The sequence below is a fragment of the Nannobrachium achirus genome (assembly GCF_963921795.1).
Source record: "Nannobrachium achirus genome assembly, chromosome: 12".
Lineage (NCBI taxonomy): Eukaryota > Metazoa > Chordata > Actinopteri > Myctophiformes > Myctophidae > Nannobrachium > Nannobrachium achirus.
Window position 1 is genome coordinate 35,402,939 of NC_137832.1, and position 19,686 is coordinate 35,422,624.

A 19,686-nucleotide genomic window follows, 5' to 3' on the forward strand; every position below is an offset into this window, starting at 1 on the left:
TGTGCTCGGTTGAGTGGTTGAGTAGAGGTGGCTGTTCTTGACCTGCCTACAAACGCTGTGTTGCCCTTAAGAGAGAACAATGGTACACAAGCTGAAGACCTTAATTCTGTTCATGTTATCAGAATGTTGGAAAGTTCTGTAGGCGAGTGTTAGGGTCACACACCACTAGGTGGCGTGATGTTCTATTGCTGGGTAATTATAGGAACAAAAGGGAAACAATGTATCTTTCTGTAAAATATCTACAAAGGAAACCTCAACAGGACTACTAAAAGGCATCATTTAATATACAAGAAAATGAATTAACATACATTAGGCAGACAAGTGCAAGTTACTTCCGCAGTAGGAAGTAGGCGCGTAGAACATGGCACCACACCAAAGAATATCTTGAGGTGAGGCTGAAAGAACTAAGATTACAGATGTAACAGCATAAAGCACTTGAGCCATTTCAGATCTGTTGTGAAATCGGTTGTGATAGAATGAGAACCAACAAAGAAAAGTAAAAGTGCAAAATTACAATAAAACTCCAAAGTGGCAACGAAGCTGTATCTTCCTGCACGTGCTGCAACAACACAAAGATTATAATGACATTTATAAGCCTGTCAATCAGCCGACCAGCTGTTACATGACACTTTCTAGAACATACTATTCAACACAACTGTACTGTCATCATGGTACCTCATCGGGCTAGTATCAGCTGAAACAGGAGTCACAGTTACCAGATGATTGATCTCTAACACAAGTTTCATGGGCTTCTATTTTCCATTTAGGCCTAGAATTATTGAATGCTTTAACTATTGAAAAATAGCGGATATACAAGCTCACACGAGCTTGTAGATCTGCTATTTTTGTAAAATCATGAAAATCTTTGAATATCTAATTTTTAAAGTAAACATTTGTAACTCAAATATTTGCCTCTGGGGGGTCGGCGGCCAAATACACATAATTCTAGGGGTCCTTGACATGAAAGAGTTTGAGAACTACTGACGTAGAAACATGTGTTTTTCAAAAAACCTAGTTGTTCATGATTTTTCAAAAACAGCAAATCTACAAGCTCGCAGCGCGGCACCGAGTGCTTGTAGATCTGCTATTTTTAGCTAAAGCATAACATAATAATACACAATAATGTGTACCTGGTCTAAATGGGTTAAAACATTGTGCAAACACATAAAGGCATTAAGTTGCTGCTGACTCAAATTTGTCCGACAGTACAACAACAGAGGAGAGACTCCAGTAATAGATTGCGTGTTTAAGACTATTTAGACTGATGTTTTGAAACAATAGCTCCTACAACATGTGTCTCCAGGGGCGTTAAGTAAAAGAAAAGAAAAAATCAAATCAAATCAAACAAAACACTGCTGGGTGGACCTTTGCAATCCAAGTGATTAGGATTCTCTACAGATGCAGGCGGACACAGAAAATGACTTGGCTCAAATCAATCAAATGTACCATGTGCCACTTGGGTAAATAATCTATCATGTGCTGAAGGGCTAAATACTATTAGATACTTCCAGCAAATTTTAAAACCCTCTGGATGCTTTGTTGATGAGAGCCATGTGCATGCGGACAGATTAGATCTAGCATATGTAGGCCTATATGTACCGTAACTTGTGAACCTACAAGAGCAACCCACTAATTAACTAGTAATATCAACAATATTCAAGTTTTTAGAGGATTATATTTATACAGTATATATAAAACACCATTAAACCCTTTCACAGTCCCTTGAACGCTAACACTGTTGTCCTCTAATCCACTTCTACCCTCCCTTACAATACTGCAATGTAGCCCGCAGTTACTACATAAACTCAGCAGGGGGCTCCGCAGCAGCAGGCTACGGTTGTGAGACTGACTCTTGTTGTCAAGTCATTGGGAAGTGGGGAGGGGGGTACCATAGCCACATTCATTTAAAAACAGGCACCTAAATCTTGGTCCAGAAGGGAAATCAGAGAGATTTCATCAATCTTATACATCTGTGGTGCGGATGCTGTCGTCATCCAAGCTGAAGGGGAAGCTTCGGTCTGTGTGAGTCTGGGGCTGAGAGCGGTGCCGCCTTCGGCCACGGGAAAAGCTTCCTGAAGTGGTGAGATCCCCCGGGCTGATAGCTGGAGCTGGAGCCGGGGGAAGAGCACTCGAGCAAGGAGCCGTGGCAGACAGGGAATTAGAGGAGGAGGAGGTAGAGGAGGAGGTGGAAGATGAAGAAGGAGAAGGCAGGGTGGGCAAGGGGCTGAACGTGATATCCATGTCTTCTGTGTCCATGATGGAGGCCTCACTTTGGGGCCCAGGGGTCCAAGGCTGCCAGCTTGGGGCCACAGAACAGGACTTGACCAGTGTAGGTCTCTCAGTCTGTAGATTGCGGGATGCAGAGGCGTAGTTTCGATAGAGAGAAGATGCACGTTTAAAATCCTGTGATGAGAGAGATGAATGGTTATGAGAGAAAAAAGGCAGAGAGTCAGAAACCACCAGTTTATCACCAGGGCAATTTTCCTTGCCCTATTTGGAAAATATAGTTAATTTGTTAATATATATATATATATATATATATATATATATATATATATATATATGTTTAATTTGTTTATAACATACCCATAGACTTATTAAAACATTATCTTTTTCGGGTTTGTGCTTTCATTTTGATAGTGACAGCAAGAGACAAACAATAAAGGCAGGAGAGAGCAAGATGTGATGACATGCAGCAAAGAGCCTCAGGTGAGATTCGAGGTAAGCCACCAGAGCATGCCCAATTGCCCATCGCCCCATAGTCTATTTTATTCACAAATACTATTTGCTCAACACTAAGACAAACACTGGAATGTTAATACATTGTCAAGAAGGAACTGCCCCTGTGAACAAAATGTTGAGTCCCCAAAAGTGTGGGGAGAGAGTTGACTCTGAACACAAACGTTTCTGTTGGCATGCCGCAACCTAATTGGTATGCAGCCATTCTGTGAATGTCTGCTGTCTCCTCAGCTAAGAATTCTAGAAAACTATTTGCAGAAAACATGTTTGGCGGCTGAATTTTATCCATGTTTGACATGGTGATTTCCTTTAGAAGCAAGTAGCGCACAAAGGAACCGGTCAGCTGCCATGTAACGCCTAGGGAAGATACAGCAGCTGACCAATCAGCGCAATCAGTTGCATAATTCCTTTCATCACTTCCCTCATCCATGTCAAATAAAGGCTTAGTATGTGATATGTATACAGTATATACCAAGTGTCTTCAACAGGTGGTCCAGGACCCCTAGGGGGCCCTCAGAGTTACAGGGGGTCCTCCAAATCTTTGTGTTATAGAAACCTTTTTCTCCTTTTTTATATTAAAGGGGCACTCCACCACTTTTCAACCTATGTTCATATAATTGGTCCTCACTCAAAAATAGCTTTTCTTCTTTTTTTTTTTCTTTTTTTTTCTCAGAGGAGGGCTGTGGGCTGGTCAGAAACCCATAGTCTTGTGACATCATCGATTACCAATCCAGCTTATAGAAACTGCAGGCTTTCTATTCCTGAAAAGTTGCAATTTTAAAGTGGAAGCCATTGTTCTCGCGATATTAAAAATCTAAATATTTTTTTCAAAAATATTGATTAAATTTTTTTTTTGGAAAATGATGATGTCACAAGACTATGGATTCTGAACTTCCCACAGCTCTCCTAGGAGACTTGGACTGAGTAGACAAAAATTGTGATATTTTACCATGAACATTAGTGAGGACCTATTATATGAAGACAGGTTGAAAAGTGGTGAACTACTCCTTTAAGCATTTGAACCCTAGCGTCCATATTCTGAGAACTTTAGCCAAAAATAGCAGATCTACAAGCTCACAACGCCCCACAGTGCGAGGCATTGTGAGCTTGTAGATCGTCTATTTTCGGCAAAGTGGTTTGGTGTAGAGGGGGAAAAGAGCAGACTAAGTGGAACTAAAAGTGAAATGTCAAGTTTAGTAAATATTGATGTGGTTCAAGAGGTTAAATATCTGAAAACACAAATTGACATGAATCCAAAATACAATGATGATCGTACTCTCAAACAATGAAAGTATGGAATCTATGAAAAGGTTGTAGGGGTCCCTGCTTCATCTCTCTCTCAACTAAGGGGTCCCTGGCCTGAAAACGTTGAAGACCCATGGAATATACTATATAGCTGTACACACTGAGCATTCAAACAATGATCTATCTCTGTCAGGCAGAAATATTGCATTCTGTGTGCCCACAGCTAATCTTTTTTAAAGATTTGTTTTTGGGCTTTTTTATGCCTTTATTGGATAGTTCAGTAGACTGACAGGAAACAGGGGGAGAGATGGGGAGAGACATGCGGCAAAGGTTGTCCGGATCGGGAATCGAACCGGCGCCGCCGCCAGGCATCAATGCCTATATGGTATGCGCTTAGACCAGTAGGCCACCAGGCGCCCGCCCACAGCTAATCTTGGCAAATATTTGGCAGATCATTGCTGCCAGAAGGTCAAGTACCTCAATTCCCGAATATATTGTTTGGAATCACCAACAACTATGTCTTTTCTGTGAATGAATCATTGCAGAGCAATCCCACTAAAGACTACGGGATGGGTCCTGTGAGGCTATGAACCAGAACTAGCCAGCTGGGCACAAGCTGTCCATCCAGCTTATGGGATCTACACTGCTAGACCCTCCAGCTGCCAGACCCTCCAGCTCATGGGTATATATTGGTATTAGCCAATCGCAGGCATGAAATACGGATTGAGGCTGAAATGGCAACTCATCAAAGTTACATTGTAGTTACTAGTTGATCAATCTGTCTGTTTCTCATCAGAGTCTGTCTTGAGAGATTACTAGTTGATAATCTAAATGCATGTTAAAAAATATATATATCCCTTAGTCGTACCAACATTGTTGAAGTAGTGACTCTTGCCTGCTATGCCCGTTAATAGACAGGCGTACTGTAAACTGCCTACGCTGAATTTCGTTGCCTAATGTCCTCTTGTCGACAGTTCAGACATTTTCCTTTCCATAGACGGGTCGAGATATGGCTTACCGCCCGGTTTCAACGAGGTACCTTGTCCTTTTCTAAAAGCACTATCTTCCATAGTTTGTCAAACAATGCAATGGATTCCTTTTAAGGACACCAATCGTGTTCACACATTACATAATTATCAATACTTTTTACGGTCCTATTCTTGAGCAATTGCAAGTTAAAAGCATGCAAAGCTCATTACATTTCCAAGTCTAAAGACTGAACAGCTAAAACACTGTAACACCATAACACTGTGATAGTGTTATGGTCAACGCATGGTCACAAACATTGAGCTCAGGCAGACATATACTGAGGCCCACTATTGCATAATTTTAGTCTGTGCAAACCACAGCGGAGTCCAACCCTTGTATGTTATGTCTGGACTATGAATTGGCCTTTATGTTATAAAGTTTGTCCTTGTGTCACTATCTAAAGATTTGTCTCCATGCAGCCTGTCACTCTGGCAACTGTCGATTACTTTAATTTTCCAATTAATCAAATAATAAAGAAGCATATCTAAAAAAAAGAAAATCTTTAATTAAAACAAATGAATATGAAAAAATTGTGTTGATTTTACTTTAACAAAAGTCTTCAATACTAGATCGTAATCCGATATTTTCTGTATTTTGCTAATGTATTTACAGTTGAATCATCTTTTTAAAATGTATTAATGTATTAAAATCTATGTTTTTTTTATATATTATCTTAATAAAACTATTAATAATTTGATTAGTTCAATTAGATGTTGTACACACTTTGTGTAGAAAAGTGCTATATAAATAAAGTTATTATTATTAATACTCTGGTTTCACCGTAATTATGTAATGATGGGCGTTTATGATAGCCATTGCTCCATGCCTTTTCATACAGGCACGCACAACCCCAAAATACTGTCACCACATGCCACACTTGCCACAGACAGACAGATGGAGGGAAGTAGGGCTTTCCCCTTTGCAGAGATTTGCACATAAATTCTAAACCCTAAATAATGTATAGATCCAAAAAAGATATTGATGAGAGACAAAGGACAGTAGGGAACCTTAGTAGGGCCTCTGAAGTCCTGAATCTTCATGTCAATGTCCCTGATCCAGCCATACATTTCCTCTGGAGAGTCAGTCTATAGACAAACATGAAGGGAACAACAGGTATTATACAGTATACACGCATAAAATACATACTCACGCACGCAGACTGTATCTTAAATCAGTGGTTCTCAACCTTTTCAGGCAGTGACCCCCAAAATAATCATATTTTAACTGGAGACCCCCATACCCTGATGAGCACTAAGAGTTGAGGAATTACATTTTGTATAACACAGTTGGTTCTATTGTGAAAATAGCAGATCTACATTCTCACAATGCCGTTGTGAGCATGTAGACAATTTCTGCCTCTAATATTTGACAATTTGGCCAATGTTTAATTTGACATTTTAGAGGTATTAAAAAGTCCTGAAATTGTCACTTTAGAAATGTGCATATTCCCTCTATACACTTAAACTTTATGTTGGTTTGTTTACTGTTGAGTGAGAAAACAATGTTGCACATTAAGTTAATCATCTGGGGACCCCCCAAAATAATTTGGGGACCCAACCCACAGGTTGAGAACCACTGTCTTAAATGTTAACCATGGTCTCAACTCTTTACAACATTATTCATGAAATTGTGTGGGTCTCACTCGACTTCCCCCCCTCTCTCTCTCTCCTAGGGTTTCCCTTCTGATCCGAGTGACCCTAGCCTTCTCAGTCAGCTGTTCTCCCAAGAGGAAGAACAGGATGTTATTGTTGTTATGGTAACAGATGGTTTTGCCTGGTTCACAAAAACATACTTTTCGTCCTTCTAAAAACAGAAGCGCTGCCACACATCAGTGAGGAAACATCTCCAGCACTCTAGCATATGGAACGACAGCTGGAGGAGACGCCAGTGTAGACTAGGGATGGGACGATATGAAAATGTCATATCGACATTACTGTGACAAAAGAAATTTTGATTATCGCGATTTACGATATTATCGCGATAATCCAAATTCATTATCCTGGGGCGGAACATGATTTGACAAAAAATAGCAGATCTACAAGCTCACAACGCGTTGGCTATTCTTTGGCAAAGACATTTGATAGAGACGAGTGATAAAAATACTGTATCAAGTAGGTATATTATAAGTACCTTTTACCAATAGAGGGTTTAAGTGGTACCGGATGTGCAGCTCTGCAAATAAAAGGTGAACTGATCCCAGTGCATGACGGAGGATGATATCACGATAAATTAAATCTCCACGATACGATTAACGTGAGAGTTTTTTATCACGATAAACGATAATATCGCTTATCGTCCCATCCCTAGTGTAGACATACAAACCCTTCGTTACTGCAGCTCAGTGCATTCCAGTTTTCTAAAACTGGAAAGCAGTTTGAGAAAAAAAGACAGGCCAGTTTTCTAAAACTGGAAAGCAGTTTGAGAAAAAAAGACAGGTTCAGCTTCACTATTATTCATACAAGTCAACAAGGAGAGCTCTTTGTTTCAACAAATAGAGCAACTGAGTTGGAGCGCAAAGTGTAGCAAATAATGTCTAGACTTTGCGACACACCTCTTTACTATAACTTAAGTTACTTTAGACCTGTTCCAATGGATCTTTGTTTATTAGCATGCTCTCTACATAATGTAGTTTGTCTTGCACTGTACTGTACCACATTGCACTAACTGAGCAACCACATTTCTCCCTTATGTTGTACTGACATCAGTAGTCCTTCGTTCTTAGCAGCCATGGGTACTGTTTGGGTGTGCGAGGAAGAAAGTGTTTCTGATATCTTAGGGTGGATTCACACTGCAGTCCGATTGATTTGAACGGTTCCTGAAAACAGTTGCCTAGTCCCCGCTGACCAGCATTCTGTGCCTGGACTCCCTGGAGTACACTTCATTCAACTGTAATTGTATTTGTGTGCCTCCCGGGGGACGCTGTTGACTATGGGGCTTTGGGAGATATAAAATGTCACGTCACAGAAGAAGAGTATCTTGTCAGAATTTAGAGCTAATATTAACGTTTTACTGTGTTCCTGACGTTATCTTGAGTTGTAACAATAACAGAACAACAATACACAACCAAAGCAGTGTGTGCTGACTGTCTTTGAAACATTACAATGTAACGCCGCCTGTAATCATCGCATAACAGTAACGTCACTGGTGCATCCTTGGTATCTTAATAGTGACGTGGCGGACCAATCCTTGTTATTTTCATCCTAGCTGACCGTCACTTCCTTGGTTTATGGAACGGTAGCTTCACATTGCAGCGCACCGTTCTCAAGGACGCATCATGCGGACTCCGGAGGTGGTCTCGGGGCCAGCGTTTCTAAGGACAGTACACATGCTTCACACTATCAAAACATCTGCCAAGCAGCCCCGAGACCGCAGTGTGAATCCACCCTTAAAAGACTCAAGTTGTCATGTACCTGAATGTAGAAGATTCTGGAGTTGGTGATGATCTCAAAGAGGTTGTCTCTCATCAACAGATCCCTAGCAAACACAGAAGATGATCATTTCACCTCTGAAACATACTGGTGTCTGCAGAGGGATAGAGGAGGAAAGAGACAGCGAGGGAAAGAGACTGTGACAGAGAGACAGTGAGAAGTAGAGAGAAAGAGAGAGAGACAGGCACACCAGATGGGCCAGACTGACAGATGTGCAGAAAAGAAGGAAAATAGAGGTATGCAACAGGATTTTAGACTGACCCAGATTTGACCAGACATTCGTGAACCTTCTGAACGTCCCTCAGTGGAATAGCTCGAAGAGGCTCCTTATCCTGACACATACACAATTGCATCAGTGATGTGACATACGCTTCAGATTCTAGCCAAGGGCACAGCATACAAAGATTAACTGGCACATTTCCACCACATGGTGTGGCTTGACTTGACTCTGCATGTGGTTCCAGGTACTTCATTCTCCACTGCAGATACATTAACTGCTGTGACACAGCAGTTCATGGTGATGATTCTCTTCTTTAATGAAAGAGAAAGTGAACCCAACCCTCCACTATCAAAGGACTGAGGGGGAACAATTATAAAATAGGGTAGAAAAGGGGGAAACACAAAACGTGAGGATATTAATTTCATCCCATTATGTTACACTCGCTGTCTCTGAGCTAGTCAACCTTGTACAGGACACAAAGAAAGAAAGAAAGAAAGAAAGACGGTATGTTTTTTAGCGAGTACATCAGAAGGGGGGCTATCAAGGGTGAGTTAGAAGATAGCAGCCAGGAGAATGAGGCTGGCTGGTCACTGCCATGGACACCAGGAGCTCCAGTTCATAATAGCATATTCCACCTCTTCAACTCCCACCTCCCTCAGCTCATCAACCATGCTATCTCTTCCTTTCCTTCTGGCAGTGATCACATAAACCTTTGGGTTTTTTGCCAATCAAATACAATGTTTTATTTAATTATGCACTTAACCATATTATGACCTCCCCTCTCCTATGTCCCATACTGTACTTCTGTTCTCGCGCACTTTGCTTTGAATGTGATAAAAATCCTTCCTTCTCCTCCATCCCAACATTACCGCCATTCTTGCTTCTATCACATTCTTCCATACTATGGCTTTGGCTTATTTCCGTTCCATTGCATACGCTTTCATTTATATTTGGCGGCACAGACTGTATGTGAAGCTCGGCCAATCAGTTAAACCGACGGGTCAGGTTGGCCAATCAGGGACTTATACTGTCTAAGCGGTACAAATGTGACATAATGCTCCAACAAACCATAAAGCCAGCGGTTTGGGTGGGCCAATCAGACAAGCTGATGCATATAATCCTCAAACACAGAGAATCTGTGCGACCTCTGCAGAATTGGCGTGTCCACCTCAGATCCATGGTATTTGTGGTTTTTCGATTCTCTGAAACATTTTGAGACTGTTTGGTCAGACACTTTAAGAAGGCCTTCCTTCCGCCTTGCACTTTCTCCAATTAAGATACCATAAATGCTTTAAGAGGTTTACCTCTTACCATACCTGTACTTTTAACTTAATTTCTATAATTTTCTTATTTTTTTCTTATTTTACTTATTACATCCAGAACCAGTATTATTCTTTTTATTATGTTGTTTTATTGCGTTTGCAAATTTTCTGCTTGAGTGAGCGACAAAAATCCCCCCTTTTCTTGATTCGTCTTACAGCTCAGTGTATTATACTGACCAATCAGTGGTCTGCAGTGTTTTCAAGTCACCTTTTAGTATTATTTAAACTTGCTTGGAGCCTCAATAGAGGAGATACAAAAAAAAGGTACCAGCCTAGGTACTATCAACAACTTTTGCCCGATGGGAAACCCCCCCAAAAAAGGGAGCAGAGTCAAGTCGAGCTGAGCCGATACCATGATGTGGAAATCCACCACATTATAGTCAAGAAAAAGAGGACTTGTGAACTCACTGTGTCACCCTTGTAGTAACTGACAGCATTGTCATCCAGGGTGAAGAAACGCCTCTTCCAGTTCTTCCTCTGAAACACAAACCACGTTGAATCTTCAGTATCTTAAACCAAAGATACTTTCATGTGAACACCGATTTCAGTTGTATTACGTGTGTGTACTGTGTACTCACCACATTACCCTGTTTCACACAGTAACCACACCTCAGGACGCCTGGCTTGATGACCTTTCGTTCTCTGATCTCGGTCTCCTCGCCTTCATTCTGAAACACATCGTCATCATTAGAATAGTACACTGTACACTCTATATGTTCATTAACACAGCACCCCTCATTGTCCTGGCTTTCATCATCAGTTCAACCCATTAAGACCGGGAAAGCATCTGTGTCACTTTAGATTTTAACCACTCAATCACTTAGTCATTATTGTCTCCACCAGCCGAAGGCATGGGGGAGAGTATGTTTTCCCTGGAAAACACTCCCTGGATACCAATTCAGAACCTCTGCCCCACATTTTTCACATGGGCCTGTTCTAGCGCCACCAGGAGGCCGTTTTTTGCAAAACGAACTATTGCCAGTACTCCTACAGATTTTGTCCAAAAATCACGCAAATCGGTAGACATTGTCTCTACAGTCATGTGATCGACAAGGATTTGTCCGATTTTCCATATTCCATCCTGATTGGCTAAAACTGGCTTCCAAAGTTAGCAGGATTGGTCAGTTTTGAATAAAATACCTGAAATCATGAACGCAGTATGCGATTTTGGTAAAATTGTGCATGCACATTCCCAATAGGCAGAGGAATAAATGCCACTTAAATGTTTTCAAATCGGCCTCACGGTGGCGCTATAACAGGCCGATTCGTGTTTTTACCTATAACTCCACTGATCAGTGTACAACTTTGTATGTGCACTCCCTAGAGGCCAAGGAAAAACCCTGCTTTTTTCATATCATCCTTTTATAGCGCCACCTGGAGGCCGACTTGTGTAAAACAGTTTTTTTCCTATTATTCCTTGAGATTTTATCCAAACATCATGCAAATCAGTACACAGTATCTCTATAGTCATGTGATCAAGACAGATCTGTCCAATATTTCATATTCCATCCTAATTGGCTAACATTGGCTTCCAAAGTTTGCAGGATTGGTCCATTTTGAACAAAATCACTTAAATAATGAACGCAGCTTGTGATTACAGAGAAATTCTGCACGCACATTCCCACTAGGTCAAGGAACAAATGCCACCCTTTTCACATTGGCCTGTTATAGCGCCACCAGCAGGTCGACTTTTTCCAAACACATTTTTGGAACAAAATGCCTCAAGTCATGCAGGGTCACATTGCTGTTAAAGGCCAAGAAGACATGGCACCCTTTTCACATTTACCGCCACCAGGACCTACCTTACCTGGTGGAGACCTGTGCTCGGAAGAGCACTGCTTCTAGTTTTATACTTTGGCTATTGCTATTTTTGTGAAAATCGTGAAAATGTGTGCAAATCTTTTAATACTTATTATTTTAACTCATATCTTTGCTTCTGGGGGTCCCTGGAAAAACACATTTTGAGATGGGGGTCCGTGGCCAAATACTTTCATCATTTTGGGGTTCCTTGACATGTAATTGTTTTGGCACCACTGATATAGAAGCATAGGTTTTTCAGAAAGCAGTGATAGGATTTAGAAGACATTTTTAGAATCGTTCTCAGGTCCTGATAACAATGATTGTGTCAGCTACGCCCTAATACCTGGATGGGAGTGTGAACCACTACTCCACCGATGATCTCCGTCTTGTAGGCCTGCTGTTTCCTCCTCTGAGTATCACCACTTACTGTGGACACATCTGTCTTGGGCAGAACAGGGCCAGCTTTAGGTACCTAGGACACAGAAGAACATATCGTCACTGACAGGCAGAAACCTCCTATCTCCAGGTTTCAAATGTGTATGTTTTTGCGTAAATTAAAGCCCTACTTCATTATACAAAAGTGTTGAACAAAAGTAGCGAAAATAGCAGATCTACAAACTTGTAGATCGTCTATTTTTTAAATGATAATCCAAACGAACGGTTGTGGACAAGGTTTCCATCCGATAACGACGATATGGGCATTGTAGCTAGAGCCGTGACAATTATGACATTTTACATGACGATTAATTATCACTCAAATAACTGCCATTAAAGATTTAATTGTGTTTTTGTCATTGACAATCACATTTCTGTTTGGCTTGTAGGCTTTGAAGTTGCACATTGCAGATATGACACTTAACCTAAATATTAAAAGAATTACTGACATATTTGTCAACTTTATACTTAAAAAAGAACATTGATGAGACGCATTGTGAGCTTGTAGATCTGCTATTTCTGCTATTTTTGGAAAGGATTATGACGATTATGACAAAATAATTGCGATTATGTCAAATAACTGTGATTAGACGATTATGTAATAATTGTGACAGGCCTAATTATAGCTAATTTAACCCATCGTCTGCTCTGGCTGTAGCTCATTCAATATCTGTACCAAATGTCTCCAATAAGATATGCCAACAAGGCAATTATTTTGATGATTTCTGCCAATCTTTGATCTTTGACAATGAGAAAACCTATGGACAGGAACATTTTATTCTATTTACAGTATCATAAAATAGAACACTATTCATTCATTTTCAGACTGATGCCAATAATGCTCAGAGGAAGAGAGAAAGAAAGAGCCTCTCAGAAGGGGAAGTGAAAGAGAAAGAGCGGCATTTCCTGTATCAGTTTGCAGGTGAGAGAAATGCCTCTGTCAACCACATCTGGGGCCCATTGGACAATAACGCACCACCTGCCCTCTTTGTGTGTGTGTGTGTGTGTGTGTGTGTGTGTGTGTGTGTGTGTGTGTGTGTGTGTGTGTGTGTGTGTGTGTGTGTGTGTGTGTGTGTGTGTGTGTGTGTGCGTGTGTGTGTGTGTGTCTTCGTCTTCATCATCGCACATTCCACATATGAGCTACTGTATGTTATAACTTACACATTACAACATAATCTCAGAGGTGAGGGAGATGATACTTTTGGGTGGCGTGTTGGAAAAATGGTGATCACACATTACTTCCTCTTCCACTGGAGGAGTGTGCCTACTTCCTCTTCCTCTGAAGGAGGAAGTGGGGGGGAAAAAGTCACTCCTGTTACTCTGTGCCCGTTATAAAATACATCCCTGTAAAGATGGACACAAACCCAAGTCTATCAATACATTGAAGACTGATTCAAATGGCTTGAAAAAAAGAAAACAAGAGCTATGAGTCAGATTACTATCTGTCTGATGTCTATTTATTGCATCACCCTTAACAGCTCACACCCATATGTTCACTGGATCATGTGATTCCAGTATCACTGTGTCATTCACTTTGGCACAATGTTAGCATAACGTTGCTATAATTGTGTGTGTGTGTGTGTGTGTGTGTGTGTGTGTGTGTGTGTGTGTGTGTGTGTGTGTGTGTGTGTGTGTGTGTGTGTGTGTGTGTGTGTGTGTGTGTATGCGTGCGTGCGCAACTCACCGTGATCTTGCTCGCCTGGTTAAGAGCAGTAACCCATTCTTTCATGTCAGTCACATCATTAGCTTGGAGGAAATACCGCCGGGATACTGCATTGATCACTGCACACATAATATTTCTATTACATGAGAATGAAGTCTGCTGCATTGCAGACGTAGATGTCAGACAAGATAAGATTCACATTCAAAATTAAAGTCTCAGTTTAAAAAAAAGAAACTCACCAAAGCAGAACTCAGTCTTGGGCTTTTGCTTTGGTGTTGCTTCACCCACCTGACATGGCATGAAAGCAGAAGAGAAGAGAAGAGAAGAGAAGAGAAGAGAAGAGAAGAGAAGAGAAGAGAAGAGAAGAGAAGAGAAGAGAAGAGAAGAGAAGAGAAGAGAAGAGAAAAGAGAAGAGAAGAGAAGAGAAGAGAAGAGAAGAGAAGAGAAGAGAAGAGAAGATTGGTGATGAGAAAATTGGTGATGAGAATGGAGATGAAAAGGAAACAGAGAGGATGAAAGGAGACGATGAGAAAAAGCGTCTTTATTATCTTTGTCCAATGTCATCTAGTTGACAGAGTAAAGCTTATTTCACTTATAGTGTCCAGTGACCAGCTGTCAGCACTACAGTCTAGTCAGGCCATATGCCATTATCTCTGGTTAGCTCAGCACACAAACATGTGGAAAACTTCACAGTGTCTGCTTCAGCACAGCCATGCACGTAGACATTAGCTGTAACCGCCCATATGAGCACTGGATCGAAAATGTTTGCTCGCTCTGAGATATATCAATTGTTATGTCCTCATTATACAGTAACTTCAATTTTAAATTAGCAATGTTGAAACTTCTACGTGTCGCTGTTGTTGGGCAGAAATCTTGTACCTCCATATTTAAACTTTTGTTGAAATGTTTTTTCATAAATTAATGCCCTACTTCGTCGTACAAGTTTGTCACACAAATGCAGCGGAAATAGACAATCTACAAGCGCGCACCGCATCGCAAGGCAAACTTGTAGATCTGCTATTCTCAAATAGGTTCTTTTTTTTTCTTCTTTTTTTCATTTCCTGAAAAGTAACTGGACATACAAGGTTTCCCACCCAACAATAACAATATACATTTATTAAGGAGCTTAGACATAAGAAATAACTAGGGGAATGACAGGTAGACAAATATAAGAGGATACCTTGGAGATGTAGGTTAGCCGTAGGCTGCCCACAGAGGCTGCCCCACTGGGCAGGTTCTGTATACAAGCACAAACACACAGTGTCACCATTGGCTCAGAGTCCAAGGTTACAGCATACAACTTCTATTGGCCAATTCCACTTCCTCTTACTGTGGCTTGTTTGTTTAAGTGTTTGTTGTGAGTGTGTGTGTAGTACCTGTGGGTTGTCCATATACCACAGCAGAACATTCCCCTGTGTATCGAGTATGAAGTATCGTCTCTGGAATCGACAGCTGTTTTCCTTCTCTTCGATGTCCAGGAACCCACACACACGGTTCAGCCTGTCTACGTATGGCATACTGCTGCTATCACATATCACTGAGACAGACAGACAAACAGACAGACAGACACAGGGCGATTGAGTCTCTATGAAGTATGAACCAAAAGAAGAGAGACTGACGTACAATCATAAACAGAGATACAAATAACCAAATGCACTGCAGAAAGAGTGACAGATGAACAGACAGACAGTCTGAAAGACAGAGAGATAGACAGGCAGTCAGAGAGACAGCTAGATAGATGTGCAGTCAGATAGAGGAACACAGAGAGTTTGAGAGATTAAAACAGATGTGGTTGTGAGACAGAGGCAGCCAGACAGAGGAATGATGTCATGTGGGAGAGATATCTACTGCACACTTTCATATAGTGTTCACAGGAACTTATGCACGCACACACACACACGCACACATGCACACACACACACACACACACACGTGCGTGCGCGCGCACACACACACACACACACACACACACACACACACACACACACACACACACACACACACACACACACACACACACACACACACACACACACACACACACACACACACACACACACACACACACACACACAGACAAATACACTCACACACAGAGAGACATGAAGTCAACATACAGTAGTACATTCACTGACTTTCGGTACTCTCGTCTCACAAACCCACACGACACACTGAGAGATGCAAGCACATACACAATCACTGACTTACCCCCACACACACACACACACTGCACGCACATAGAAAGAGAACGAGAGCCACTCACACTCAGCAGTTTTTCATGTGACGTGATTGAGGCAGCTACAGCTAACCCCGAAGCCCGGGGCTGAGCTGAGGATAATACCACAGCCAAAAATTACAGACTGCACTCAAGATCTGCACACATGCACATTTCAACTGGCCAGAGAGGAGAGGAGAGGAGAGGAGAGGAGAGGAGAGGAGAGGAGAGGAGAGGAGAGGAGAGTGGTGAGATGTATTCATTGAGGTCATGCATGTGAATCACACCTCACCACGACTCCTTATCAAGGCCAAATCAAGACACAATTCGGCAGATAGATACACAGTACTACAGGTATGCTGTACGCTGCTGCCGTGACGATATCATGTGTACATTTAAAAGGCAACATTATCCATGTTAGACATCTGACTGTGAAATGACATGAGTTTCTTCTCAGCAAAGAGATTAAATCTGTCTTTGAATGCTGAATAGGCTGGGCATGGTCATGTAATGGTGAGACGGCAATATCTACATGACCATCTCAGGTCTCCACACAAACCTGCTCTGTACACAGACAGGGTCAAATAGGTGGGAATCACAATTTCCTGGAATTACTATCGTTTATAGAGTGAGCAAGCAACAAAGTTGAGAGGGATATGTCTATAATGTATGTATACCTAAATCATAAATCAGATCAAGCTAACAACGCCAAGATGTGACAAGTTGTTAGCATGAACACCACTTCATTCCAGCAAGCAACACTGTCGTGCAATGGAGTTGAACCACTTTAACCAAACCTATATATTCTGTTGGCCACAGTCCCCCACGGCTCTATAGGTCTAGCACTTTTAATCAGATTTCTTCACTTGACATAGTCAACGAAGCGTCAACGCAATGAATGGTAAGCTTGTAAATCTGCAGTTTTTACTACAGGGGGTCCTTCAAATCTTTGAGTGACAGAAATGTATAGCTTATTTTTAAACCACTTGAACCCTAGCGTCCATATTCTGAGAGGCAAAAATATCCTATCTACAAGCTCACAACTCCTCACGGTGCGAGGCGTTGTGAGCTTGCAGATCGTCTATTTTCGGCAAAGAGGTTTGGTGTAGAGGAAAAAAGAGCAGACCTAAGTACAGAGTGAAAGGTCAAGTTTATTAAGTCTTGACGGTTCAAGTGGTTAAATATCTGAAAACACAAATTGACATGAATCCAAAACACACTGATTGTGCTGTCAAACAATGAAACTATGTAATCTTTAAAGAGGTTGTGGGGGGTCCCTGCTTCATCTCTCTCTCAACTAAGGGGTCCTTGGCCTGAAAACATTGTAGACCCCTGTTGTAGAGTATAGGGAGTCAGGGACGTTATGCTTTATGTGGTTAAATTGAGCTTTACAATGCAGGGGGCACAGGAGGACGGCACTGCTGGGATTCAGTCCAATGCCTCCAGGGTTGAGTGAGTGGTTCCACAGTCATCTCCTTAACCACAGAGGGAGTAACAGACACAGACATTCATTTCTCAAGCTTTGAATGTTTTTCTCTGATGTATGTTTATAATGGTCAGTCAATGTGTCATCGACATGGCCACATAACTCAAAATGATTCTTGATGACAAATTGACTATTAGGCATATTGTCTATTGTGGTCACACAACTACTTCACCCTAAACGTTTACATGCCTACATAAAATGTTCATTATAGTGTTAGTGACCCCCCCCCCCCCCCCACACACACACACACACAGAAATAAATAAATCAAATCAAATCGCCAAGACAAAATTATTGAATTACGAATCAGAGACAAGCACTGCATCTGTTCTGTGTTCTGTTATTCCATGAAACTGATTGTAGGGTTATGGCTTTGGGGACATCTTTTTTTTATTTAAGCTGCTTTAAGCTATTTTAATGTAGGGTTAGGGTTAGGGTTAGCTAATTCTACTATGCTTCTCCTAATATCAATAAAAATGGGTCAAAAATAGAAATAGAAATGTTTTTAAGCCATTGTAAAAGTAAAAGCACTGGTCAAACAAACACACACACACACACACACACACACACACACACACACACACACACACACACACACACACACACACACACACACACACACACACAATCAAGCATGGAAACAATTTTGGGCATCAGAAAACATCTGCTTTATCCATTATAAATCTACAGAAGCAGTGGTGAGGTCATGAAGTAACCTACAGTATGTGGGCATTATTGTCCAATATTCAAAAACAATATCTGTTTTTTTTATCAGGCTTCCAAAAACAAGAATCTGTCAAATATCTACAATTTCGTATATAATTCTATATTCCAGATGTTAATATCCTCTCCAGTTCTGACTCTGAGACTGTCAGATTGACTGTCTTTTTATGACTTGGATCAAGACTGTATTTTATGGAGTCTGACTTTTTCTTTCATGTCATACAAAAGCAAAAGTCAGCCTTATCATCAATATCATAGATACGAAAGCAAAAGCCAGTAGTCAGTCATCAATATAATCAATTACAAGAAAGCAAAACAGTTAACATCAAGTTAACTTTACTATAATGAGAGAAGTTGGTGATTAGATTCTGATTACATGCATACCATGATGAAACTGGATTCACACCTAATCAATACAATCCTGAGAAGAATTAATTTGCTCATCTAGGGTGACCTGGCTGTCCTGAACCTCCATGTCTGTCTGCCACACCTACTCTCTCTCCGATATATCTGCACGCACACGCGCACACACGCATGCACGCGCGCGCGCGCGTGCACACACACACACACACACACACACACACACACACACACCACAGGCTTACCCGGTTTTGAAAGTTTAGTGTGCGCCACAGCAGCAGCCAGCGCCCGAAGTATTCAAAGAAATGAGCCGTAAGTAGCAGCAGTTGCATCTAGTGCGCATTGTGCGTACGGACGGTATGACGTTTATGGCGACTCTCAGCTCATCATATTCTGTAGGTAGGCTGGCATGAATGAGATGCGGTCTCTAGGCTATCTGTATGACTGTATCTGTGCCGTGATCGAATTACAGAATGTCAGTTCGCCTTCTTTCCGGGTTGGACGTTGGCTCGCGATTAGAATGAACCAGCCCCGGATGATCTAGTTCGCTGCGCTCTGACCGCGTGCTGTGTGTGCTCCTCCTTGCTCTTGCTGCAGTTGTCAAATATGAGGAACTAAGCAGAACTCAACTGACACACTGATGTGATGTATGTTCCATTTGAAAGGCATGAGCGTGCAACCGACTGTAGTCGCTGGTACATTAATGGGCACACATTGTGTGTGTGTGTGTGTGTGTGTGTGTGTGTGTGTGTGTGTGTGTGTGTGTGTGTGTGTGTGTGTGTGTGTGTGTGCATATATGGCATAGTGCATAAGCATAACACAACAGAAGCCAAATGTAAATGTATGTGGTTGTTATAATTGCTATGTAATGTGTTATTACGTAGCTTGTGTTAATATCTTGTGCAACCAGTAGTATATTTATTCTGTATTGTATGTTGTAGGCCTAATATGTATTCAATTGGTTGAATTTATTTTTGTATTGTAAATGTTATTGTTAGCATTTAAGTTTATAGGTTGATGCAG

General features: G+C 41.3%; 1 protein-coding gene across 1 annotated transcript; it reads right to left on the reverse strand.

The window, feature by feature from the left end:
* Positions 1 to 269: 269 nt before the first annotated feature.
* On the reverse strand, positions 270 to 19,112 carry plekha2 (pleckstrin homology domain containing A2). Its single transcript, XM_080738134.1, has 12 exons — positions 18,909 to 19,112; positions 15,258 to 15,418; positions 15,062 to 15,118; positions 14,121 to 14,169; positions 13,903 to 14,000; positions 12,127 to 12,255; positions 10,562 to 10,651; positions 10,392 to 10,460; positions 8,703 to 8,773; positions 8,424 to 8,487; positions 6,021 to 6,098; positions 270 to 2,403 (listed from the first exon to the last, which is right to left on the reverse strand). Exons 2-12 carry the CDS (start codon positions 15,396 to 15,398, stop codon positions 1,963 to 1,965), a joined length of 1,287 nt encoding a protein of 428 aa, XP_080594260.1. The 5' UTR covers positions 15,399 to 15,418; positions 18,909 to 19,112; the 3' UTR covers positions 270 to 1,962.
* Positions 19,113 to 19,686: the final 574 nt, after the last annotated feature.